General features: G+C 49.5%; 1 protein-coding gene across 3 annotated transcripts in view; it reads left to right on the top strand.

The window, feature by feature from the left end:
• The first annotated feature begins 232 nt into the window (after nucleotides 1-232).
• The window catches only part of TRPV4 (transient receptor potential cation channel subfamily V member 4), a 41,684-nt gene continuing 15,159 nt past the window's right edge, over nucleotides 233-26,757 (top strand). The window contains exons 1-6 of one of the 3 annotated variants that reach the window (XM_061602773.1): nucleotides 233-349; nucleotides 2,289-2,634; nucleotides 19,899-20,313; nucleotides 22,731-22,903; nucleotides 24,375-24,527; nucleotides 25,274-25,414. In XM_061602773.1, coding sequence (XP_061458757.1) covers nucleotides 19,937-20,313; nucleotides 22,731-22,903; nucleotides 24,375-24,527; nucleotides 25,274-25,414 — 844 coding nt within the window. In that variant the 5' untranslated portion in view covers nucleotides 233-349; nucleotides 2,289-2,634; nucleotides 19,899-19,936. The remainder of the gene's footprint in view (nucleotides 350-2,288; nucleotides 2,635-19,898; nucleotides 20,314-22,730; nucleotides 22,904-24,374; nucleotides 24,528-25,273; nucleotides 25,415-26,757) is intronic. The other 2 variants (XM_061602771.1, XM_061602772.1) reach the window with 2 other exon arrangements.

Raw genomic sequence — 26,757 nt, 5'->3', positions numbered from 1 at the left:
CTCCCTCGGGGCTCAACCGATCTCCGGCCTTCCTCCCGAGGGCGCCTGCCCGCTCCCTCGAGGGTCAAGAGGGCGGGGGGAGAACCCAGGCGTCCTGCGCCCCTCCCCCGCTCCGCCAAGCTCACGTGGGACGCAGAAACAAGGAGGTGCCTTCTGGATCGGGGCGGGGGCGGATCGCCCTCCGGTGGGCAGGCTGGGGCAGGGGGCGGAAGGCCAGCGGGGCCGGCGGCCGGGCGCCTGGGATAGGGGGCGGGGAGCAGACCCGGCGGCGGCTCCTCCTCCTGGGCGGTGCGGATCGGTACCCTCAGTCTTCTCTGCGGGGGGAGTCATGCCTCTTGCTTTAGCAAAGGTAGGCGCCTATGGGAGGGGTGGGTGTCCGGCACCGCCCCGAGTCTCGATCCAGCCGGCCAAGCCTTTTCGGGTTGCGGGAGGAGGCGGAGGAGGAGGGAGGGCCCGATCCCCAGGCGCAAAGCTTCCCTTCGAGACTCTGGCGGAGCGGTGGTGAGGGACTTTCCCTCTGCACGTGCTCAGAGGCCACTTCTCAAAAGGACGCCTTCGCCCTGAATGGAACTCCGCCGCCGACTCAGATGGCTTTCAAGGGGGAGCGCGGAGGACAAGGGGGCTGATGGCTGCCCCTCTGTAGGGGGGGCACAGTGGGGAGCTGTTGCCTTCCTGACCCGCGGCTTGTGGGTTTCCAGGAAACATCTGGTTTGCCCCTGTTGGGGGGAAGCTGACTCGGTGCTGGACCTGATGGGCCCTTCCTCTGATCCGCCCCCTCCCCACTCTTCTGAGGGTCTTTATGCTCGCACCCTTCTCTAGCACATCTCCCTGGACACGGGAATCCCGCGAAGAGTCCTGCCTGCCCGGACCAGGGCCTGCCTCCTTTGGCCTTGGCTTCCCACTCTAGCCAATCAGGTGCTTCTGGGACTTTCCCAGGCAGGGCGCCAGCACAGCCGCCCCTCTGCCCTTTGGGTGCCCCAGCCACTGGGCCTCAAGGGGCCTCTGATGCTGGAGGTCGTAGGTAGCCATCATGACTAGTAGCTCTTGATGGTCTTAATCTTTTAACGAATTTGTCTGCCTGCCTTGGAAACCCATCCAAGTGGGTGACCACTGCGTGTCACCTCTTGTGGTAGTAGCAAACTCCATCATTTACTCTGGGGCCACCCTGAAGAAGGCCTTCCTTATGTCTGTCCTGAATCTTCCAAGATTCAGCTTCATTGGATGCTCCCTCCTTACCCACCTTTTTTCAAAGCTACATTGTAAGGGGAGGGCCATGGCTCAGTGGGTAGAGCACCCGTCTTGCGTGCAGAAGGGCCCAGGTTGAATCCCCAATGGCGGCATCTCTAGGTAGGGCTGGGAGCGACTCCTGCCTGAAATCCTGGAGAGCCCCTGCCAGTCAGTGTAGACAGTATTGAGCTACATGGATCAATGATCCGACTCAGTATCTAAAGCGGATCCCTCTCGTCCTCTGTGCCTAACCCTTCCTCCTAGGGCAATTGCCCCAGATCAGCTTTTCCCAGCCTGCACAAAAGGGCAAGCAAAATGGAGAGATCTGCTGCTTAATTATAGTGATGTCTGTGCTATTCTGGACAGTGTGCTTTTTTCACTGAATATATGGATATGGAAGAATGAAAGACTGGCTTATGTAGAGAAGCTCGTTTGGGGCTTCAGCACATCCAAACTGTGACTGCTTCTGCCTTTTGTGGCTTCTAGGTGTGTGGTGATGCAGTTGCAAGCTCAGTGTGGTTTTTTTTGTTTTTATAGAAGAAGTTGGTGTGCTTTCATCCCTTGTCCCTTTCACACCTTAGGCTGCAATCCTCTTCATGCTTGTTTGGGAATAAACCCGCGTGGGGATTTACTTCTGACTAAGCGTGCGTAGTGTTGTGGCTTTTTCAAACCTGAAAAAGGAAAAAAAGCTGTGTGCTTTTGATCCCAAAGCCTGCATACTTCAGCTTGTCTCTTTGCTTTCCCTTAAGATCAACACAAACATGTCAAAATATGTGGGATTTAAAAAAAATATTATTACTATTTTTTTGCCATGAGGTAGTTTAATATCAGTTTAATAATTTATTAAGGTGGTAGAAGGAAGGGAGACTTGCTAGCGGAACCTGCAGCATCCTTGGGTGTGGGACTTTGGCTGCAGGGTGGCTTTGTGATGAAAGCAGCAGCTTTCCTCGAGGACACACCAGGGGTGGGTGGCGCCTGACTCGGTGTGTTCCTGCATGCCCCCAGAGAAGCCAGAAGTGGTCTGGAGTTTCCTAAGTTGCCACACATGATTCCATTTGCAGGTGGAGTCAACGCTGCTTACGGAGGAGGTTGCACCAAAGTGCTGTGATTTATGAAGGCCGCCGTGGTGAATGCTGACGCAGATCCCCCCCGCCCATTCACTTCCCCAATTTGGATGGCTTCCTGGTTCCTTGAAATAACATTTTCAGGAGTAACGTTGATTTGGCAACAGCAGAACAACTAGCACAACGCTGGCTTGGGTGGCATTTGCCTTGCCGGTGTGGGGTGTCCAGGCCGTCGGGGATGAGATTTTGGTTGCACAGAGACTGAGGCAAGGAAGCACCTCTGCGGAGTTCCTTGTTACATCTCAGTCTGTTTGGTGGATGGGGTCAGACTCCTGGCACTGAGGTAAGCACAAGATTTGGGAAGGGGAGGGGGACCCTTCGGGACCCTGGCTGGGGTGGAAGTGGCATTGGGGCCCGGGTGGCCCAGGTCAACTAGGTTCATTGTAGAAGGGTGGTCTCTCACGTGGCCAAGTGTGTCTCTTGCGTGCCAGGAGCCTCAGGTCCAATCCAGCATCTCCCCTTGAGGAATCTCAAGGACCTGGGCTGGGAGACACTCTGCTGCAGGGGCGGGAGAGAGCCGGCCTTGAGCTTTGCTGCCAGGTCTGGTCTGAATGGTGTTGCCCAGCCGGTGGTGAGCTCTCCCAGGGCTTTTCGCTACAGCTGGTGTGGCCAAGAGTGCAAGCAGCAAATCGGGAGGCCTCCAGTTCAGATCTCAACAGCTGCCTTATGCAGAGGCCACGGATCCACCTAGCTAGCTGTTGGCCACACTGGCTGGCAGCAACTCTCTAGGGTTTCAGATGGGTCTCTCCCAGCCCTACCCAGAGATGCCGTTGAGGATTGAATTTAGGACCTTCTGCGTGCAAAGCAGGTTCTCTAATATTGAGCTGAGGCCCTTCCCCAACTCAGGAGATGACCTTGCAGAAGCTGTTCTCTCCACCTCATCCCCCGCTCCCAATGTGTAATGAGGATCATAATGTCAGCCTACCTTACAAGGCTGTTTTGTGGTTGCTGCCAGGCAAGTGCTTTGAACACAGACACACACACAGTGCTATATAGTATGTAAAGAGGTTGTTAGTATCGTTGCTAATTAATATTTGCCGATGGGAGACCTTTTTGCTGACGTTCATCTGAGACTCTCCTTCCTGCGTTAAGCACCAGAAGTAATAGCTGGATGATGTGAAATCCCTCCCATACTGGTGAATCTTTGAAGTTTTCAGACAGGTTTGGGTGCCTGAACTTGCAAGAGCATGGCTTTAGTCTGGGCCAGGTTTAGCAGCCTTGCTTGTTTTTAAGCAGGGGAAAAGTGCAGAGAGTGCCCCCTTGTTGATGGCTTCTGGCCTGTGTTATGCACATCAAACAAGGACATTCAGAAAACAGAACATACCAAACCTGACGGCTGTTGGAGGGGGCATTCCAGTCTTTCTTGATAAGGAAGGGGGGAGAAATTCAAATTGGTTTGCATTTAAAGGAGAACCTCACTTTCCGAAACAATTACTAACTGAAACACAGCCGTCCTTTGAAATTCACATGCCTCCAAAGTTTGCAATGCAGTTCTTCAGCAAAAGAATATGTACAAAAATGCATATATTAGCGTAAAATGTGCATAAAATAACATCACAAAAATAATATGGGTGAAAATAACATACAAGAATGCATTATGTTAGCTTCCAAAAATGTGCATCTTTTGGCAAAAATGCATACGAAAATGTGTTCATTAGGAGAAATTTGCATTAAAATGCTGGGGAATTTTGGAGGGCTTTTTAAAAAAAATCCCAAACTGAGGTGGAGAACTGAACTTAAGAGTGGGGAAAATTAGAAATCAAAATGGACAGATTCACTCATCAACTCTTGACACATTTTCACATATGTAGAATCCTGTCCTTAAGTGCTTAAAACTAGATTTAATCTCGTACCTGTCACCACAGCCCCGGAGGCAGGGCACAGTTATTCCCATTTTACAGGTGAGGAACTGAGTCTGTGAAAGAGACAAACTCATGTAAGTGGAATAGGTCCTATTACAGGTGCTGCATAATATCCTGCACTTGTAAGAAATCATTCTTTTTTAGTGTGGCAGCACCTACGCTTTGGAACTCCCTGCCTGTTGACCTTTGCTGTATTTTTTTCGGTACCTACTTAAAACTTTTTTGTTTAAGCAATAGACATTTTAGGGTTAGCCAGACACATAGATGTTGATGTGTTTTTATCTTTTTAGTCTGTTGCTGTTTTAGTTGTTTTAAGATTTGTTTTAATTACTTGTTTTAACTGTTTTATTGATAATTTTTAATTTATTTATGTATTCATTTATTTATTAAAATTAATATCCCACCCTTCCTCCCAGTAAGAGCCCAATTTTAATGTGTTTTGTAAACCACTTAGATGATTTTTTTACAATCAAGTAGTATATAAATTTTGTTGAATAAAAATAAATGAAAAGTCTGCATTGTGAATTCCAAAATGTCAGGACTTGAACCCAAATCCCTGAGTTCCAAGTTCAGTGTATACATGGAGGCAGGCAGCGCTTTGGGCTAGGAGCTTTCAAGAGTGCTTAGAAAAGGGTCACAGAGTACCTGGAATTTACTCACCAATTTTATTGCATTCCTTGGAGTTTGAACAAGGATTAAGGGTGGCTGGCGCCATAATAAGTAAACTCTATCTCACTGAGCTGTATATTCGCTTTTGAGGTAAGTTCAATGAAAGGCTGTTTTGTATTCCCCTTAATGTTTCCCACGTTAAATTGCTTTTTCCTCTAGGCCACTTTTGCCTCTGAAATCTCTCACCACATTTCACGTATTAACTCTTTTCTCTGCAGAGAAGATCATAGAATAGTAGAGTTGGAAGGGGCCTATAAGGCTATCAAGTCCAACCCCCTGCGCAATGCAGGAATCTAAATCAAAACATTCCCGACAGATGGCTGTCCAGGTGCCTCTTGAAGGCCTCCAGTGTCAGAGAGCCCACTACCTCTCTAGGTCATTGGTTCCATTGTCGTATGGCTCTAACAGTTGGGAAGTTTTTCTTGATGTCCAGTCGAAATCTGGCTTCCTGCAACTTGAGCCCATTATTCCATCTCCTGCACTCTGGGACGATCGAGAAGAGATCCCAGCCCTCCTCTGTGTGACAACCTTTCATGTACTTGAAGAGTGCTATCATATCTCCCCTCAGTCTTCTCTTCTCCAGGCTAAACATGCCCAGTTCTTTCAGTCTCCCCTCATAGGACTTGGTTTCCAGTCCCCTGATCATCCTTTTGCCCTCCTCTGAACCTGTTCCTCATCTCTGTGTAGGAAACATGTGGATCAGCCTATGCCAACCTGCCACCTTTCAGAGCTCTTGGACTACCATTGGAGTTGTAGTCCAAAACATCTGGAGGGCACTCGGTTGGCGAAGACTGCTGTGGGCTGTAGCTCAGTGGCTGAGCACTAGGTATGCATGCAGAAAGTTCCAAGTTCGCACCTTTAGTTAAAAAGTGCAGATGAGACAGACTTCTGAGCTTCGAAGTTCAGGAGAGGTATGCCTGTCACAAAGGGCTCAAGAGACCAGCAGTCACACCGAGGATGAAGTGGCTTCCTGTGTGTGTTCACACATGCGCACTCCTTGCTTTGCAAAATTAAGTAGAAGCACTTTCTGTTTGACCACCTCCAGCACACACTTGGGCAGCCTTCTCTGAGAGCAGCTGATTCTCCACGTTGGGTGTGATGGAATGAGTCAGGTGAAGAGAAGTGGTGGGGTAAGCCACCCACCCCTGCCCTCAATAGAAGCAGCCCGGAAGGCCGTCGGGCCAGTGATTCATGCAGAGGTGCGGTAGAGCCTCACGAAGGATCTGTCTGGTGGCTTCTCTTATCCAGATCCTGAAGCCAGTCCTGCCAGCCTTTTTGCCGGTGGCAGCCTCCTTGGCAGAGCCCCCTTGTTTGGTCTGGACCATCACCTCTTTCCCCCTGCTTCTGTCCTGAGCAGGAGAACAGAGCCTGGCTCTGTGCAGACTCCTGGCTGGGTTTCAGGGTGCCACCCGTTAATCCCCAAACCTGTGAAATTCTACAAACGGCTTAAGTAAACAGGATGCAGGAGGGGGGTAGTGGGTGAGGAGAGGCACGGAAAGAGGCCAAGACTGAATCAGTCCCTTGTGCGTCACCTCAGCAGGCTGGCCCTCCTGCCTATGGGGCCTAGCAGGAGAACTCTGCCCAGGACCAAAGCTCCAATCATGGTGTCCCTCCAGAGTAGGCAGGTGCCGTGGAGCTTTGGTCAGACCACTGAGATGCGGCCCTTCCCATCCCTTACTGGCCAAGAAGAGGCCAAGGAAAATCCAGACTCTGGGTGGTGTCTGTTGCAACCCGAACTTTTGAATGGACATGAGAGAGTGGCCAAGAGCGTGACCTTGGCCACAAACTGACTGGTGTCCTTGGGTAAGCTGCTGATCTCTCTGCTGGGCCTCTGCTATCTGGGAACCATGCAGGGCTGTTGCACGTTTGCTGTGACAACCTATGTCTGGATATAAACAAGCAAAATGATGAACAAGGTTTGGAGCTCTGTGCCTCAAGATGTCGCAATGGCTGCTGGCCTAGATGGCTTTGAAAGGGGATGAGACAAATTCATGGAGGAGCAGATGGGCCGTCCATGACCATTAATCATGATGGCTATGTGGATCTTCCATATTCAGAGGCAGTGTACCTCTGGATCCCAGTTGTTGGAAGGCACAGGAGGACCGTTGCCCCCCATGAAATACAGGTTGAGAAGCATGAGGCTTTGGCCTGATCAGGTGGGGCTGTTTGAATGGGAAGTTGCAAACGCTGTTGGCTGGGCCATCGCACAGGCAGGTTGGGCAGAGGTTGAAGGATGGATGAGACAAGCGGGACACAAGGATGGCAAAGCTGAGGACAAGTAGGAAGAGTCACCATCTGCATTTCTCAAAAGAGGCACTGCTGTCCTGCAGGCCTCCTGATTTTGGAAACTTTGGATTAACAGCCCCACCCTCCGTAGGCTCTCTGTTCTCAAACAGAACTGCTCCTGCCTGGGGACATTGATTCCCAGGCCAGTAGCTAAGAGTTGTGTGGCTGGCCATTTTGCAGGGGGCAAGGGGGGGGGGTTGCTCGAGTGAAGGATCTCTCATCAGTATTTACCATATTCTCCGCTGTGGTTTTGCCTCCTGCAAAACCTAGCAGCTGCCAGCCTGGGGACGGGTAGCCAGTCCAGAACATTATTAACTGCACCACAACGGCTCAGCCCTGCAACCCAGAGAGCTGCAGTGGAGGCTTGCCAGGCTGGAAATACATAGAGATTGCCTCTCTGCGTGTGTTTTGATGCTGCGATTTGACCGCAGGGCTCAGCTTGCCTGCTTCTGATGTCGTCCTCTGTCGCTCGTGGTGCCGTAGGCCTCCACCCAGAGGAAGAGGCTGAACTGAGGGAATCGCCTCCAATCTGGCCATTTCTGTCTCCAGCTATTTTCTCGATTGCTTTCTATAGTAACATGGGGTGGAGGCTTGGTTGCAAACAGCAGATTAGCTCTGGGCTGCTGTTAACTCTGTGTGTTTCTCAGCTCTTATCAGCTCTGCAGCGGGAATCGCAGGCGGCACAAAAACTCCCCCACAAATTCCCCCACAAAGGACCAATGAGGAGCCAAGCAGGCAGAATTTGAACGCACTGACTAGGGTGGCAGAGCACAGCCATCACGGCTAGTAGCCATTGATAGCCCTGTCCTCCATGAATTTGTCTAATCTTCTTTTAAAGCCGTCCAAGCTGGTGGCCATTACTGCATCTTGTGGGAGCAAATTCCATAGTTTAACTATGCGCTGAGTAAAGAAGTACTTCCTTTTGTCTGTCCTGAATCTTCCAACATTCAGCTTCTTTGAATGTCCACGAGTTCTAGTATTATGAGAGAGGGAGAAGAACTTTTCTCTATCCACTTTCTCAATGCCATGCATAATTTTATACACTTCTATCATGTCTCCTCTGACCCGCCTTTTCTCTAAACTAAAAAGCCCCAAATGCTGCAACCTTTCCTCGTAAGGGAGTCGCTCCATCCCCTTGATCATTCTGGTTGCCCTCTTCTGAACCTTTTCCAACTCTATAATATCCTTTTTGAGATGAGGCGACCAGAACTGTACACAGTATTCCAAATAAAACATCTTTTCAGAAAAATTGAAAAACCGTTCCAGTACAGGTGAGGCTTGCGCTTTAGGAAAGCAAAGTTGTGGAGAGGGGAAACAGAGGCACACTAGTGTTTTCAATTGCTTAAAGCAGGGGTCCCCAACTGTTTTAGGCCTGGGGGTAGACTTAGAAATCTAATAAGTTGTCATGGGTGCCACAAACTACCCATTTCACAGAAGAATGCTCAGAACACCCCTCCAAAAAGCAAGCAAAATACCCCAATACTCTCCCCCCCAAAACCAATAAAACTGAACAAAAAAATGGACACTAGTGCCCCCCAATCTCGGGGCCTCCAGCCTTAAAGAGTATCTCTCTTCAAACCCCTCCCCCAAATTCAGTGATGCTTTTTTTGATGCCTTTGACCCAATCTCTCCCTCACCTGCCTCCGCTAAAAGAAACTCAAGTGGTCCCATTCCTTGTTTTGGCTTCTTTCTTCTCTCCTTTTCCTCCCTTCATTCCCCCATCAATCAAAATTTGCATTCCCCTCTGAGGCTTGACCCTTGTTTATCTTGGCCTGTAAGTCAACACATGCGTTATTGTCATGTTGAATTAGATCAAGTTGTTGGAGCCCATCAATAATGTGTGGGTTTCAGTGTGTAAAAAGCACCAATAATTTAAAAAAAAATTAAACCGTAAAGAAGAAATGAACACGATAGGAAAAAATGGGAGGGGGGGGAGAAGCAGAGGTTGTGAAATGTCCACTAGCGAGAGACATCTCTGGAACGTGGCAATGTCTTCAAGGCCATTTCGTTTCCACGCCCAGGCCCGTTCTGGCCAAGATAGCACCCCAGTCTCCGAGAGATGAGATGTTTGAGGGGTCCCAGCACGTACCTCGGTTTTTGTTTTCTTGGAATGAAGGGTTCTGGAGACTGATTGGGTTTCTGTATTTATACACCTGTGCAGGCTGAACATGAGCCTGAAGTTTGCAACGACACTCTCAAGAGATTCTGCGGGCACCAACACCATTGCTTTTGGGTGCTTGCAGAGAGCCAGTTTGTCTCTTGGGCTCCTTTGGGAGGAAGGGTGGAATATAAATTCTAATGATGATGATGATGATGATATTATAATAATAATAATAATATTGAGCCATTTTCAAGGCTGTTAGTCTGTGGTTCTCTTTCACGCCCAGACACCTTGATGACTTCACCTTCAGCTAGAGGAGAGACAGAAGAAAGACATGATTCCCTTTAGCAGGATCTCCAGTTATTTAGTACCTGTGGCAACACATCACCTGTACTTGGCCACCTCTTTAGTTATCCAAAATTCCACTTTTTCAAAACAAAAGGGGGGGGAATGTGCCAGGCTAAGGTTGTCCACCTGGTTTGACCTCTTTAGCAGACTTTTTTTTACAACCAGAGTCACATAATTGGGTTGGGTGGATGGAGAGCCCCCAGACCCATTTAGTGTAATCCCAATCTCATTACAATACTTAGTTTGCTGGCAACTGTAAGATGTGCAAAATGAGAGCACGCTCTCACCAAGAGCAATATGCAATTGTGCACTAGGAGGTACAATGAAACTGGAAGGAAGGCATCTCAGTCACTCTAGAAACGAAAGAGGAGAAACTGCAGGCAAAGTGAGGGAGTATGTTTTCTGCCAATTGGGAAAAAGTGACTTCTCAAATTCTCGAGAATACATCACAAGTTCCCAGAAATGTGCCACACAAAGCAGACTGACACTAGAACAATAGCCACAAACCCTCTTGGCCCCCGGAGATGCTCTCTTGAGGGCTCAGTTCCTCTTTTCACCAGTCAAAACTGAGGAGGGGCCTGCAGAGTCAGGAATCCGCTGTCAGCAAGATTGGGAGGCATCCCCAGAAAATGCTGTTGGCCTCAACCTCTTCGTCGTCCAATGAGTCTGAATCCCTCGGCTTCTGCCACATTCCCAATACTCTGTTTCAATTGCTAATGTTATATTAATGATACACCACTGAGAGAAAGAGAGAGAACTCTTTGTGTGGAGTCTACCGTGCGACAAAAGAATGCTAATATTTCCTATGGATAGGTGTGTGAGGAAGGATGAGGATGGCTAGGTGCAAAAGATCGGGGCCTCTACACCAGTGGAAATGCCTTCTATTACTTAACTAAAGGGCGAGAGCCTGCCCTCTCTGGCATCAGGCTACCCCAGAAAGAGAGGTGTCGATGGGATTTGCCAAGCAATCCTGCATAAGTCTAGTCAGATGTAAGTCCCAGGGAGCTCAATGGAGCTTGAAATGGAAATGGACTGCCTTCAAGTCAATCCCGACTTATGGCGACCCTACGAATAGGGTTTTTGTGGTAAGCGGTATTCAGAGGTGGTTTACCTTTGCCTCCCTCGGAGGCTGAGAGGCAGTGAGTGGCCCAAGGTCACCCAGTGAGCTTCATGGCTGTGTGGGGATTCGAAGCCTGGTCTCCCAGGTCGTAGTCCAACCAACCACTAGGCCACACTGGCTGTCTCGATGGAGCTTACTGTCACGTAAGTGTGCGGAGGCTTGTAGCCTTGTACCCTCTGCCCCCCCCAGCCTCAACCCTACCCCCAATTGCCACTGGACACACCACGCTCTGTTTGGCGATGGAGGGGGGCACAGGTTGCAGCCTGGCGCCTGTTCTCTTTGGGTACTCATTAAGGCAGAAGCGAAGATGGAGCAAGGGCTGAGGACGCAGGTCCTCCCTGTCTTCTAGTTCACACATGGCATGCTCTTGTGGGACATTTCCCTGCGCAGGCCTGTGCAGAAGGGTTTCCTGTGGATTGGGTCCCATGGCTTGGTGCCGCCTGCCACTGTCGTAATGGCCCCACAAATCCACCACCCATTGCCCGCCTCTCCTCTCCTGGTACTGCAGGCAAAGAGGAAATTACAGATAAAGGCTCTCCCCCCTCCCCCCACCAATTGGCCCCCAAATCTCCTGTTTCTCGCAGACAAATATTCTTTTCCTGATTTTTCATCCTCCTCACAGCTCCAAGGCTCTCTGAAAACCTAAGATAGGGGGAGAATTGAGCCTGGTCTTCTCCTGCAAGCAAAGGCTCCTGTCATCACACACGAGTCAGAAGGACTTAGGATGATTAAGATCCAGGGGCTTAGGGGTTAAAACTAGACAAGGGGTGCTCAGAGGTCCCAGGGCAAAGATTGGGAGTGAAAAGTATTTAAAAGAAATAAAATTCCACACTGCAGTATTTAATATTGTATGTAAGCCATTTTATGTTGCATACCATGGACTGCAAAAAAGACAAATACTTGGGTGTTAGAACAAATTAAACCAGAACTGTCACTAGAAGCTAAAATGATGAAACTGAGGTTATCCTACTTTGGACACATCATGAGAAGACATGATTCACTAGAAAAGACAATAATGCTGGGTGAAACAGAAGGGAGCAGAAAAAGAGGAAGGCCAAACAAGAGATGGATTGACTCCATAAAGGAAGCCACAGACCTGAACTTACAGGATCTGAACAGGGTGGTCCATGACAGATGCTCTTGGAGGTCGCTGATTCATAGGGTCGCCATAAGTCGTAATTGACTTGAAGGCACATCACAACAACAACAATGTAAGCCAAACATAACTGCTTCCTCCTCTCTATTTTACCTTCTGTCCTGAGGGATTTTGCAGTTTTAAGAACTTCAGCTTTGCACTACCGAAGGGTTGCCATCTTGGTGTGGGTGGGGGGTGAGGATCAAGGGGGTTCTGGGGTGTTTTAACATAGACGTGTAACTAACCTCCACACAAGGATATACATGGAACTTGCTGCGTGCACGTAAGTTCCAAACATGCAACCAGGGACCCTGTCAGATGTGGGGTTTCCGATCACTTGGGGAGCCTGTGGGCACATGTACCTTTTTTCAGTGTGTTTAAGCACTCTGCATAGGACCCCAGGAGGAGCTTTGCGGGATCAGACCACCCAGTCTGGCCCTCTGGTTCCCAAAATAACCTCCGGGAAGTTGCCTCTGGAAGCCACAAGAGGACCTGAAGGCAAACAGCCCACCACGGGGGTTTCCGCCATGAGAGAGACAGTGCCCCAGGATCTGTGGGTTCTGCTAAGTTATCGGGGACAACGTATGCATGAGAACATCAGATGAGACCTGCTGGATGAGGCCAGTGGCCCATCTAGTTCAGCATCCTGTTCTCATAGTGGCCAGCCTGATGCCTGGGGGTCGCTCCATGCAGGACCTGAGGGTCAAAGCACTTCCCACCTGCGATTCCCAGCAACTATTATTCAGAGGTGAACTGCCTCCATGAAGGTAGAACATAGCCATCGTGTAGCCACTGCTGACCCCATCCAGTTTGTCTAACCCAATTTTAAAGTGAGTGGCCGTCAGTGCACAGTATTGGAGCAAATGTTGCAAGAGCCCAACAGGAGCCGTACTGGGTTAGACCAAAGGCCCACCTAGTTCAGCTTCCTGCTTCCTTCCCAGAGTGGCCAACCGGATGCCTCCTGGAAGCCCATAAGGAGGGCCTGAAAGCAGTGACCCTCTCTTCTTGGTGCTCCTAAGCAACTGCCATTTGCAGGTAGACTGCCTCCAAGCATGGAGGCTCCTTTTCACCACAAATACTCTCTTCCTCCTCTATGAACTTGTCTCACCTGCTTTTAGCCACTCCCCATAGCCACTGACCATCACCAAATCTTGTGGCAGTGAGTTCCACAAATGAATGATGCGCTGTCACAACTCATGTGATGTGTAAAGAAGTATTTTCTCCTGCTAGATGTGCCAGGGCGGCAGAGTGAGACCAACCAACAAGTTTTTTGAGTACGCTGAGCTGTTAATGGTCTTGGTCTGAGAGGGCCTGTGTCCAAGAGGGCAGCTTCGGCCCTCCATTTCTGGCCCTCAGGTTCTGATGCTGGAACTTTCCTCCACTGGAAAGGAGGGGAAATAAGGCCACTCTTCTTCTGAGTTATTTGGTGGGGAAGAGTAACTAATGTGCATTGTATGATCTTGAGTTCGCACCCTGACAGCCTTCACCAACCTGGTGCCCTCCAGATGATTTGGACCACAACACCCATGAGCCCTCTTGGCTGTGCTGGCTGCAGCTGATGGGAACTGTAATCCAAAGTATCTGGAGGGTACCAAACTGCTAAAGGCTGGCCTGAGATGTAGAAGGACGGCCTTGCCAAAGTCCACAAAAGTTACTTGTGTGCCATTCTTTTTACGAGCCTAGCTGCCTCCATGTGGCCTGTCCTAGCAGTTTAGACACTAAATGGACCCAAAAGAACCAACTTTGCCCACACTTTGGTTCCCAGTTCCCTGGAGGCAATTCTGAATCGCCTCAGGTGAGTGCCTGTTTGCAAGCCTGCATAAGAATATCTCTGGCAGGTGACCGATTCCTGTGAATTGCAGGCAAATCTTAAGATGTGACTTGTATGATTTGCAGGAGGGTTCAGCTGCTACCTCCCCCCCCCCATGCTCTGGTCTCTGCTTGGCTATGCCTCTCCTCTAATTCCTCTCCTCTTCTGCTTAAGCCAGGTCTTCTGGGCCCAGGACATCCCCCACCCCAGCCCAGACAACTATTCAGACCTGCAGAGGTCTTCCGAATGGAAATCTAACCTTCATGCTGGTTGTTTTGGGCAGTTCAGCTGACAGGCCCCCAGTCTGTAGAAGTAACAATAGGGGGCCGGTTTGTGCCCAGCGTCAGTGGGTGACTCCACCCTTCCCCTGGGCTCAGGGGACAAAGGGCTCAGCTTTAAGAGGCAAGGGTGGGGAAGCCGTGGTTCAGCGGAGCGACACAGTGCCTTTTCCATGCCACCCACTCCTGCTTTTGTGTTGGAGAAGAAAGGGGGTCCCCAGAGACTGAGATCAAAACCCAGGGACTGATTGCCAGAGAGAGATGGCAGCCTGCCCGGATCTCTCAGCTGGACTGTGTGTGTGTATAATAGGGCAGAGCATCTGCGCTTATGGATGGGTGATGACAATGGTTAGGCTTGCCTGTGGTCATGCTCTTGCGGAGCTCTCGTTTAAATGAGAACAGCCCAGTGGATTGGGCCCTCTTTAAATCCTGTCTGTTCTACTGGTTTTCCACGTTGTGCACCCAAACGCCTTGAGCTGGCAAACAACTCGGATGGATTTAAAATGGCTATAAAAAACACATGGAGGCAAGGGCTATCGAGAGCAACTAGCCACAATGAAAGTGCCCCGCCTGGTAGCTCAGTCACCGGAGAACCCAAGTTGGGACAGAGCTGCTGCTGTGGCGCTCAGGCCCTGCTTTTGTGGGCTTCCATCTGGCCAGGATGCTGGACTAGAGGGGCCCCTTTGGCCTGGTCCAGCTACAGGGCTTTCCTTATGTTCTTCTTAAGATGGTGGCCGTGGGTGTCAAGGATAGACAACTTGGCTTAGCTTCCATCCCTTGTAGGCTGCTGGGTCTCCGTTTTGTCCACCAGTTTTGCATTACTTTGTTGTCATTCCGTTGTAATTTCGCCTATTTGGACCAGCCCTCTTATGTATTCTGAACAGCACCTCGGTTTTCTGGACCTTTGACAAATAACAAATATTTTTACATGTAATAAGCCCAGGCAGCAGGAGAGGCTGCTGCCCTCGAAATCACAAACGGCTGAAGGCTTGGGAGGTAACTGTTGCGTCCAGAGACAACTTTCTCCTGGCCTCTTCCAGTCCTGGGAATGGAAATGGAAATGAGTCATCCTTTTGAGGTGTCCCTGAAAAGCAAACAGGAGCGTGGCCAGTGAGTGGCGCAAGGCAGCAGCACCTTCCCTGCGGCCCTTGCCAGCAACCGTCCTCACAAGGTGCCCTCTGTGTACCTCCAGGCCAAGCAGCTCATTGCCTCCAGCAAGGATGGGGAACCTGCCGCCCTCCAGCCTGGTGCTGGCCTCCTATTCCCACCAGCCTGGCTAGCGGTCAGGGATGATGGAGTCATGGCCCAGAAGCATCTGGAGGGCCATCAGCTCCCCAGTGCCGCCTGAGAGCCCAGAAGCCAGCTTTCTGACCCAGATTGCCCCCAAAGGGGAAGGCTGTATTTCCAAAACTTGTTGGGCTTCAAGTCGCTCTCAGGCACTTTAGAAAACCTCTCTCTCTCTCTCTGTGCTGTGTAAAGTCAGAGTGTAGTAGAGTTGGAAGGGGACCATAAGGCCGTCCAGTGCACCCCTGCTCAATGCAGGAATCCAAGTGAAAGCATCCCTGATAGGTAACTGTCCAGCTGCCTCTTGAAGGCCTCTAGGACTGGAGCGCCTACCACCTCTCTAGGTCATTGGTTCCATTGTCGCACCGCTCTAACAGTCAGGAAGTTTTTCCTGATGTTCAGCCAAATCTGGCTTCCTTCCCTCTTTCTCTCCCAGTCCCATCACTGCCCTGCCCTGCTTGTGGGTTTCCCAGAGGGACTTTGCTGGCCACCATGGGAAGCAAACTGTTGGCCCAGATGTGCCTTTGTCCTGATTCAGTGCGCAATGCACAGGGAGATCTAAGACGTTTTTACCCTCACAACAACCTTATGAGGTAGACCAAGCCTTTACATCTGCTCTCTTGAATTTGCCCCGGCACCCTCGCTAAACTGTCCTTGTTGGAAAAGTTTGGAAAGCATATGAAAAAGGTCATACATTTCTAAAAGGAAAAGGTGTTTGGGTTTTTTTGCACAACTATTACAGCATACCCAAAGTGCCTTTCGGGGTTGAGACTCCTGTGACTTTTCAACGGGTGCAGAGAAAGGGAAACTGTAGGGCAGCCTTTGCCAACCTGGTGCCCTCCAGACATTTTGGACGGGGAATTGCAGTTCAAAACCACCTGGAGAGCACCAGGTTGGTGACAGTTGCTATGGGGGTTGCAGTTTCTCTCTCTATTGCCGTGTTGCAAGAGGAGAAGCTGCAGTATCCAAATTTCTCCCTTCCGTGCCATTGAGAAAAGGTGCAGGAATCCTGCAGCAGACTGACTTGGGGATCCCCAGGCTGGTCCCCCGCTGAGATGAAGAGGGCCGACGGCTAGATGGGTTTAACCTGGCTCCTGCAGCAGACTCTTGTAATGACAGGCTATATAATGAGAGGCCTCCAAAGCCAGCCTCAAGCCGGCCCACACGATCGCTTGTCAGACAAAGCCATCACTAAGTAGAAAATGAGGGGGTTCCGTGGGCTTCTCCCAGCCCCCACTTCGCTGTCCTGCCAGGGAACCAGACCTGTTTAGATTGTGTTGAGTGCTTGAGAGTCAACCTTTCGCTCTTTTGCAAACTCTTCAAACTTTTATTGTGAGTCTTTGAGATTTGGCTCCAAGTGTTGGGAGCAAAATTGCTCCTTTTTGCCTGAGGGGAAATGTCTGTTTTTTCTTGGGGGAAATTTCAGAACTTGTTTATAATCCCAGTGCTCAGGATCATGAGATGCAATAGTTGATACATTTGAAGCATGTGCAGAGTGCCTTCCCATTGTAATTACAACCAGCCTTGACTTTTAAGCAAGGTAGCAAAAGATGTTGATGATGATGATGATATTAATAATAGTAACAATAGTAATAATAGCATCTTGGATTTATTTAGCACTTTCAGACTGATGTTTTGAACTCTCTGAAAGTGCAAAATAATTATTTACTCTGCCTCCCTTGCAGGAATTTTTAATCTTATAGGACCATTATAAGATTCTGATGATTTCCCTATTAACTGTTGTACTGAACTCCGAAGCAAGAAAGAACCATATTTGGATCACAATCTTGTCCTCTTCTCTGCTGCAAAAATAACCACCAAAAATTCCGCAAAGATGATGCCCATAAAAAGCAATCCTCATCATCCCCCTTCTCCGTATTGCAGATTGAGGAGGCTTGCCTAAGGCTGCCTGGGGAGTTTGTGGCTCGTTTATTTGTGGCCCTGGCTGCAATCCCTGGGAGTAAGCCACGTTCAGTTCAGTGGGACTGACTTCTGAGCAGAGACCTGAAGGATCACCCTGTCGGTCTCAAGGGACCCACCTTAGAACACAGGCAGGCAGGAGGGCCATTGAGCCTAGTGGTGGACCTCTGGGTAATTTGCAAGGATTTCTGACTCTGAATTGTTTCACATTCCCAACAGAATGCCCTTTCCCACCGCAATTAGGCTGCAGACATGAACAGAGCTAACCAGGAGTGGATTTTTGTTTGAAATGATAATGACCTCAGTTCAGTTCTTGTAGGGAAAAGGCTGCAGCCCTTCCTTCATTCTCACCATCTGTCTTTTGCACCTGGCTGTCACTGGTAGATCTTGGAGTTCTAGTAACAAAATAAAATGTAGATCCGACAAGCCTGAAGGCTCCCCACTGCTGCCTTCCAACAGCTGCCGTTGTACCTCCCTTTAGCACACAATTCTCTGATCCGGGAATCCCTGCCCTGGTGACAGTGTGGCAGCCCCCCCCCCAGCCATGTCTGCACAGGGCCTCTCGCAGCAGGAAACCTCAATCCTGCCTGCCTGCCCGTGTCCTCCTGGGAAAGCTGGATTTTGGGTGGGGTCCGGCTGGTGAAAGCTGCCCTTGTTTCCTTGCTCTGCTGGCATCTGTGCCTGAAGCAACCACATCTGGGCGTGGGTAAGCCGGTGGCCAGTCGCACCGTCCTCTCAAAGGAGCTCTTTGAAGCAGGGGTCTGGTGGAGCTGCCGGCTGTTGGCAGATGGGACGGAGGAGCAGCAGCCTTGGGGAAGGCAAAGCAGCCCCCTCTGGCCTCCCTCCATTCCCGAGCAAGGCAATCCGACCTCATGTATCTGGGACGCCGAGGGCACATGGAAGCTGCAGCTATGTCAGCCCATGAGAGCAAGCGAGGTAAATCCTCATCCAGCTTCTTTCAGCTTGAGAGCAGAGGTGGGTGGCATTTGGAATTTCATCTGAGGTTTTTTGGGGGGGGGGGTTAAACCCAGGGACAGGTCTGAAGCTGGCGGAGCGCTGGCTTTGCAGGCATATTCCCAGGGGTGTAGTTGCCCAGGGTCCCAGGGGGTCTTATACCCCTTACCTTTTGGGGATCAGGGTCCCAGCAGGGTCCCTATGTCTTTAATGTCCTTCCTACTGATTGGAGCCAATCAGAGTGAAAGGAGAAGACTCTTCTCAGTAGCTAATATACTCCCCTTTAGTCTTAGTACGGTAACCAAAAACTCAGCAAAGGAAGTTCCTTACCTTACAGCATCTTAGTACATTTGCCCATGTACATGCACAGTAGATCCAGCTGAAAGGCAACACAGGGAGATCTGCATCGATCGCTGCAATGCATCACTAAGGGAAAGTACTCCAAACAAAGTCAGAGACTGAAAGCTCATTTTATTATATAATCTTAGAAGGGGGCGTGGCTGTGAGGGGGCATGGCGTGACTATCATGAAGGGACCCTGCACTCCTGAATTTGCCACTACACTATTGCATATTCCAGGCCCTTTCTCTGTGCGTTCAGCTTTCATTTAAATAACAGCAACAACTTAACAACATCCAAAGAAACCCAACACAGAGAGTTTCTAGTCCTCTTCATTCTGGAGGTATGAGGAAAACCATACAAGCAGGAATTCGGCTTGGTAAGAGTTAAAAACTGCTCTTCCCTCCCAGGGTTCCTGCCAACAAGAACCAAAGTTTTGGGGTGATTGACAAAGCCCTTGGCGCTTTTGAAAAACAGTTTGTTGAATGTTTTAAAAATATTTATTTATTATTTGATTTATATCCCGCCCTTCCTCCCAGAGGGAATATCTGTTTCCTTTAAGCAGATCAGACTATCTGCAGTTGATTTACAAGCTACCATCACCGCATACTCTTAGCAGAGATTACTTCTTTTATCTTTTTAATTGCTTTTAGTGCAAATTTATTAAGGAAATGAAAAAAAAGAGAGAGGGGAAAAACCGAAAGAAGTAAAAAGCACACAAGGAGAGAGAACTTCCCCTGCAACAACCATAATCTCACGTTAAAAATACATTAAACATCAACACATCTATCTTAGTTTACACATATTGATCAATATGTACTATCTAAATGCCCGAATAGGTATCCAAGTGAAGTTGGTGTTTATAGAAAGTACATTCAAATGTAGCAAAGGCGTTAAGGGCTTTAGACCATTGCATAATAGATGATTTCAAGACGTTTTGGTGACTAAGGCAGAAAATCCAAAGGATGTTTTTATTATTTATTACATTTATACCTCGCCTTTCTTTTCATGATAGAAACCCAAGGCGGTCTCCCATCCAGGCACTGACCAGACCTGACCCTGCTTAGCTTCAGCAAGGAGCTGGCATCATGTGCCTTCAGAGCATAGCCTGGGACCTGTTGACCACTATCCCCCTGCCCCGTGAAAACAAGCTCCTAATAAAATCAATAACGGACCATTTGTTGCCCTTTAGATGTATCCAGCTTGTAGCCACCTGGGTCAGGGTCTGTCTGAAGCATCTTTTCATCGGGCCTGGGCTATGTGTCTGAAATGTGAAGGCAAGGGAGTCTTTGAGCACACACAGTCCTTCCTAAGCAGCGAATGACCACTTAAGCATCCCCCGTGCATTTGAAGGCCTTCCTGGTCAGAGGATGTGGCTTAGGGGTCCACACAGACACACACTTCCCTTCTGTGTTGCACTCAATTCCTTTTCTCTCTTCCAGGCCAGGTGTGACCCTCCCTGGCCCTTGCCACGGCCATTATGGCAACTTCTGAGGATGCCTCCCACGCCAGCCCGGGGGAACTTACCGAGAGCCCGAGTGATGAAGCTTCCCCGCAGAATGACTCCTTCCCCCTCTCCTCACTGGCCAACCTGTTTGAGAACGAGGATGGGACCTCCTCGGCCGAGGGTCCGCGGGGCCCGCCGGGGGCAGCGGACGGCAAGCAGAACCTTCGGATGAAATTCCATGGGGCTTTTCGCAAGGGTGTCCCAAACCCAATGGACCTGCTGGAATCCACCATCTATGAGTCTTCGGTCGTGCCGGGGCCCAAGAAAGCCCCCATGGACTCGCTCTTCGACTATGGCACTTACCACCATCACCCGAGCGACAACAAACGGAGGCGCAAGAAGGTCCTGGAGTGAGTATAGTGGCCCGTTTCCCCAGGTGATGGGTCATCCTTGGACTAGGAGGGGGCTTTTCATCTGAAGAATATACCTCAAGGAGCAGTTTTAGCATCCCGCAAACGGAAACAGATGGAAGAGAAAAGCACACACCTTTCCGCATGCTGCCTCTGGGAGCGTAGGCTAACCACTGCATGCACACACTTGCACACAATCGTGTAATGTTGGAAAAGTCTGGCCTGGGTATTATTTATTTATTTGTTAGTCGCCTCATACCCGGGAGCCTCTGGGCAACTTACAACACATTTTAAAAACATACACTATAAAACCAATTTTACAGAACACTGTTATGTTGTTTTATGCCCTCAAGTCAATTCCGACTTATGGCAACCCTATGAATCCTTTTGTTGTTGTTGTATTCATAGGGTTTTCATGGTAAGCGGTATTCAGAGCGGGTTTCCCATTGCCTTCTTCTGAGGCTAGTCCTCCCCAGCCCCTTTCTTGTCCGCAACTGCCAGCTGGGGGGCAACTGGGCTCCTTGGGACTATGACACTTGCCCACGGCTGCACAGGTGGCAGGGCATGTAACCCCTGAGCCACTCCCTGTGGGGGTGATCTTTAGCTGGCCCTCGACACCCAGGACATACGAGTGGGGATTTGAACTCACAGACTCTGGCCTCCCAACCAGGCTCTCCTCCCTACTGTGCTATACCAGCTTTACAGAACAGACCATGTACAAAATTTAAAACCCAAACGAAAAGGACTAAGACAGCATACCAAAGTGAAAAAGGAAGGTCTTTGCCAGGCGCCTATAATAGAGATAATTCCCCATCACCTAAAGTGGGATAGAGAAGATGCCAGGTGTGCCTCCCTAGGGCATTCCACAGCCAGGGGGCCACCACTGAAAGGCCCATTCACGTGTTGCCACCCTCTGAACCTCTTGTGGAGGGGGCACATAAAGAAGGGCCTCAGATGACGAATGCAGAGTCTGGGTATGAGATGCATAAATTCTAAGGAAGATCTCTGGAGCTCTGTATTTGCATCTAGACCTTCAGACCTTTTCTGCTTGCTTTCCTGCATAAGTTTCAAAGGGGAAAAAGGGAGGGAGAGGATGAGGAATGAAAGCTTACTTTGCAAGTGGGCCCTGTGTCATTCACACTTTTAAAACACCACTAGAAAATGAGCATTTTACAGGTTTCTGGTAGCTTGCCGTCTTAACCACAAGGGGGCATTTTTGCAAGACAGTTTCACCACATTACTATCTTGGTGGATGCATTCCCATGAGGTGCTCTTTCCCCACCTTGCAAATAGTTGTGTGACTGGGCTTGGTGTGGAAAGCAGAGTGGTAATCTAGTGGGACCGATTGCAAAAGGTGGGCATGCTGCTTTGAAGTGTGTGCACTGAATTTGCCAGACACCAAATTCAGGGTGCGAAGCAGTGGGCTTTCATTTTTCCATCCTCCAGTTTTGAACCTAAAAATGTAACCTGCTGAGGTCATTTGGCAACAGAGCAAGTCTTGTGAGAGAGCGGGAAGGAGGGAGGGAGAGGGAGAGAGTTGGCATTCCAGGGACTTGACTGGTGGCCACAAGAGCTGACCTCTGTAATTTGTAATGTGATGACAAAGGGAGGATCCTTGAAGAGTGCATTTCTCTGCCCTCGTCTGGGGTTGGACGGTCCCATTCGAGCCCTTCCATCCCTTGAGAAATCCAGCAAGGGTTTGTCACCTCTCTGGCTAGGGAGATCGTGTCGTTCCAGCACAATTCTTTGGGGCCAGATCTCGGGTCCTGTCAAGGAGTCTTTTGTGGAATTCTCCTTTCTTGGCTGTGCTCGGAGAGCGGAAGGGAAGAGAGGAGTTGAATTGCACCAGCTGGATGAATGGCTTGCTTGAGGAATGGTCTCCGCCTCTCGGAGGCCCGTGTGTGCCAGGAAGCCCACAAGGTGGCAGGAGGCCAGAGGTGGGCACAGTTCCTCTCTGTCTTGGCGGGGTGGCCCAGTTCCTTCCCTCCTTGAGGCTGCTTTGGGGATGGAAGATAGATGAGGTGGAGAAAGGAGGGAGTCATTCCCTGATGCAGTAAACGTGGCTGTCAGGGCCTGTATAATCTGTTATCTTGCCTTTTGCTCCTCTCTCTCTCTCTCTCTTTCCTTCTCTATAATCAAATGTCTGTGGCAGGGGCAAAGCTGAGATTTCAGCCGCGAAACCTATTTGCAAGCTCTGGAATTTGGGATGAAGTGCAGCACCAGCCCACCAGCGCCATCTCCTCTCACAGCTAGGGCTGGAAGCCAGGGCACCTGCTCTGCAGGGTGTGGTAGATCTTGGCACCTTTGCAGGGCACTTAAATTCGACAGGGCCCCTCTGGCGTCTGCTAATTCTTACGGGTTTGTTTCGCTTCCAAAGCCTTTGGCGATTGGCTCACCTGCCTGCCTCCTTTCCCCAGGAAGAAACCCCCCAGCATGAAAGGGCCTGCCCCCAACCCACCGCCCATCCTCAAGGTGTTCAACCGACCCATCCTCTTTGACATTGTCTCCCGTGGCTCCACAGCTGACCTGGACGGGCTCCTCCCCTTCCTCCTCACCCACAAGAAGCGCCTGACCGATGAGGAGTTCCGAGGTGAGTGCGGCCTGAGGGACAGGAAAGAGCACCCACGTGTGAAGAAAGGTGTCAGGCACTGGCCATGGAGGTGGGCACAGACTGGCCATGGAGAGCCACAGCTGGGCTGAATTTTGCAAATCTAGTTGCTTATTTCATCTAACAAGCCGTGGCGGCTCGTGGCTTCGTGTCAGTGGGGCAGTGGATTCTGCTACGAGTTTTACTCCAAACTTTCAAGGAAAGTTTAGCCTAAAGTTTTAGCTCCTTGAAAGTTTAGCCTAAAACCCAGAGTGGATTCCACAGCCCCGCTGACACGGAGCCACTAGTCACCACTGCTGACAAGGACAGGGAAGGAAAAGGGGACAAAGGTGTGGAACCTGATGTGTGCGCACATGTGCGTGTGCTCCTGAGGTCCACACAGCAGGATCGTGGAGAGACAATTTCCGTTCATTGAACGCTGGGAGTCTTACTTTGTTCTCTTCCTCCTTCACTGGAGACAGATGGGGACTTGTTCGGAATGCTACAAGTATTTAAAAGATGGTTTGTGGCTCATGGTTGCATCGGCTCATCCTTATTTCGTCCCTGTAGTCAAATAGGTTTGCCAAGTTTTGGGGATCATTTCCAAACCTGTTTCGCCAAAGGCAGCAGTGGGCCAGAAGCGAAGGCAATTTCTCTGTTTATGCAATTGTTCGCTTGTAAAAATCCTTCTTCAGCAATAGGGGAAAATCAAGAAGGCCCTAATCTTGCCCTATATAAATAGTACCTCCCAATGAGATACAATCAGGTGGATCAGAATTTTTTTAAAGGAAGCAATCTACTAATACTATGGTACCCAGTTAAATTCCTTGCTCGTATCCCGCTCTCTTCAAAACCAAGCCCAAGATTTCCAACCCAAGATTGCATCCAGAATCCTCACCCTCTTACTTTCAAGCTTCTCTTTTTAAACATCGGCACTAGGATGCAGCTTTAAAACACAAAATGTAGCTAAGAATCTAAGGATGCCTAATTGTGCCGTCAGTTGTGCATGCACAAAACACAACTGTCCCTAGAGGGATTGCTGATGTGCAGTGACGACACTGGAATATAGTGTTTTGCACATGCTCAGTGGGTGGTGGAGAGTGTGGAAGAGGGGGAGTGGACCTCAGCTTGGTTTATCAGAGGGTGATGGTATAACTGCACATTTATAGATTACTGGACTAGGATTGGAGAGACCTGGGTTCAAATCCCTACTCAGTTACAAAGGTCACTAGGTGAGCTTGGGACAGTTGCTACCTCTCTACCTCAGAGGGTTGTTGTGAAGTTAAAATGAAAGGGGGATAACCATATACATTGCCCTGAGCTCCTTGGTGGAACGCTGGGTTAGGAATGTCATCCATCAATGAATGATGAGCGTGCCCTGAAGAAGTGCCATTTTGGGGAGCGAACAGGGTCTTGTCCAAGTTCCTCCTTCAAGCTCAAACTTCCTCCTTCCTGAATCTTCCCTTGCTCCCAGAGCCCTCGACTGGCAAAACCTGCCTCCCCAAGGCGCTGCTGAACCTGAACAGTGGCAAGAATGACACAATCCCGCTCCTCTTGGACGTTGCAGAGAAAACAGGCAACATGCGAGAGTTCATCAACTCGCCCTTCCGGGACGTCTACTACCGAGGTAGGGAAACGACTCTGATGTGGGTCCCTCCAAGGCAGGGCTAGCACAGCCTCGACCCCTTCTTAAAATTCTTGCCTGAGGGATCCAAATCCCACATGGGAATTCTGGGGCCTGCCTAAATCAGGCCAACCACACATGCTCATATTTGCTGTCGTTTTATTTTTATTTATTTATTTATTTATTACATTTGTATACCGCCCCATAGCCGAAGCTCTCTGGGTGGTTTACAACGATTAAAAACATTAAAAACAAATATACAAATTTAAAAACGCATTTTTAAAAAGCAATTTAAAAACACATGCTAAAATGCCTGGGAGAAGAGGAAAGAACCTGGTGCTGAAAAGATAACAGTGTTGGCGCCAGGCACACCTTGTCAGGGAGATCATTCCATAATTTGGGGGCCACCACTGCAAAGGCCCTTGTTGCCATCCTCCCAGCTTCCCCGAGTTTTACTTTGCTTCTGCTAACTTAGGAGCTAAGCAGGGAATTGAAGCCCCAGGCCCTGAGATTTCACCTGGCACTTCTTACTGGGTCTCTCAGTCTTGAGGGTCAGAAACTTGAGTGAGTTCGTTTTTAAATGAAAGCGGAGATTCCCGTTGTGCTGAATGCATCACATGGAGTCCCAAGGTCTGCATCCCTGCAGAGTCACAAGGAAACATAGTGGGGCCAAATCTTTGGCCGTGATGAGAGAGGAGATGATGAAGGGAAAGTGGAATGAATGGGGTTGTGTGTGGTGTGCTCTGCAGGCCAGACTGCGCTGCATATTGCGATTGAACGCCGCTGCAAGCACTATGTGGAGCTGCTGGTGGAGAAGGAGGCCGACGTCCATGCACAAGCCCGGGGCCGCTTCTTCCAACCCAAGGATGAGGGGGGCTACTTCTACTTTGGTGAGTGGGAGAGGAGGACCTGGGGCCATGAGACTGCTCCCTTGGGTCCTGTCCTCCGCAAGCTGCAGCTGCTGTCCCTAGGAGTGCCATTCCTGTTTATAGAGTGGCATCAGGGCACGAGGTGCCTTTCAAAAGCGTGCAAAAGAGACCGTGCCAGCAAGGAGCTTACAATCTAATTTTTTCCAGCACGAGGAAGGGAGAAAATGCTTAGAAATATTATTTATTTATTTATTTATTTAATTACATTTTTAAACCGCCCTATAGCAACAAGCTCTCAGGGTGGTGTAGAAAAGATAAAAACAGGTTAAAACACAAATAAACATGAAAACAATACAGTATAAATATATATATAAACAAAATTAAGACAAAGACAAATTAAAGTAGAATTTAAAATGCCTGGGCAAAGAGGTAGGTCTTTACCTGGCGCCGAAAAGATAACAAAGAAGGCGCCAGGCGTATCTCGTCAGGGAGGGCGTTCCATAACTCGGGGGCCACCACCGAGAAGGCCCTAGCTCTAGTTATTACTCTCCGGGCCTCCATATGCGTTGGAACCCAGAGAAGGGCCTTCGACGTCAGGCGCAGTGAACGGGCTGGTACATAGCGGGAGAGGCGTTCCACCAGGTATTGCGGTCCAATGCCGTTAAGGGCTTTATAGGTAAGAACCAACACTTATAGGCTTGGTTAACAGCATAGATTGTTAATGGGTCTGAAGACTGAAGGATTCAGCTAAAGGTGCATTTAGAGGAGAGATCTGGAGGAAAAGACAGAGGGAGGCAGCACGTATGCCAGGGGTTGCCAACCTTTTTAGGGCTGTAGGTACATTTGGAGTTTTGAGTGAGTGCTGTGGGTGCCATCCCCTCTCCTCTCAACTTCTTCACCCCCGGATTAGCCCTCCCCCCGAGACAGAGACAGAGAGAGAGAGAGAGAGAGAGAGAGTATACTTCACTTATCTCAGCGACCTGGGTAAAAGCAGCTTCCAGTAGAATTAATCTGAGGCCACATTCACCCTTTACATTTACTCCACTTTTATTCCACTTTAAACAGCCATAGCTTCCCCCAAAGAATCCTGGGAACTGTAGTTTGTTACGGTTGCTGAGAGTTAGGAGATTTCCTATACCTCTCACAGAGCTACAGTTCCCAGACTGGTTTAATGGTCAATCCCTGTTCACAAGGAATACTGTGAACTGCTGCTCTGTGGGTGGAATAGGGGGTCTCCTAACAACTCTCAGTACCCGTAACAAACTACACTTCCCAGGATTCTTTGGGGGAAGCCATGGCTGTTTAAAGTGGAATAAAAGTGGAGTAAATGCCTGGTGTGGATGTGGCCTGAGTCTTGCAAATAA

The sequence above is a fragment of the Rhineura floridana genome, chromosome 19, assembly GCF_030035675.1.
Source record: "Rhineura floridana isolate rRhiFlo1 chromosome 19, rRhiFlo1.hap2, whole genome shotgun sequence".
Lineage (NCBI taxonomy): Eukaryota > Metazoa > Chordata > Lepidosauria > Squamata > Rhineuridae > Rhineura > Rhineura floridana.
This window is presented reverse-complemented; position numbering and strand designations above follow the sequence as displayed.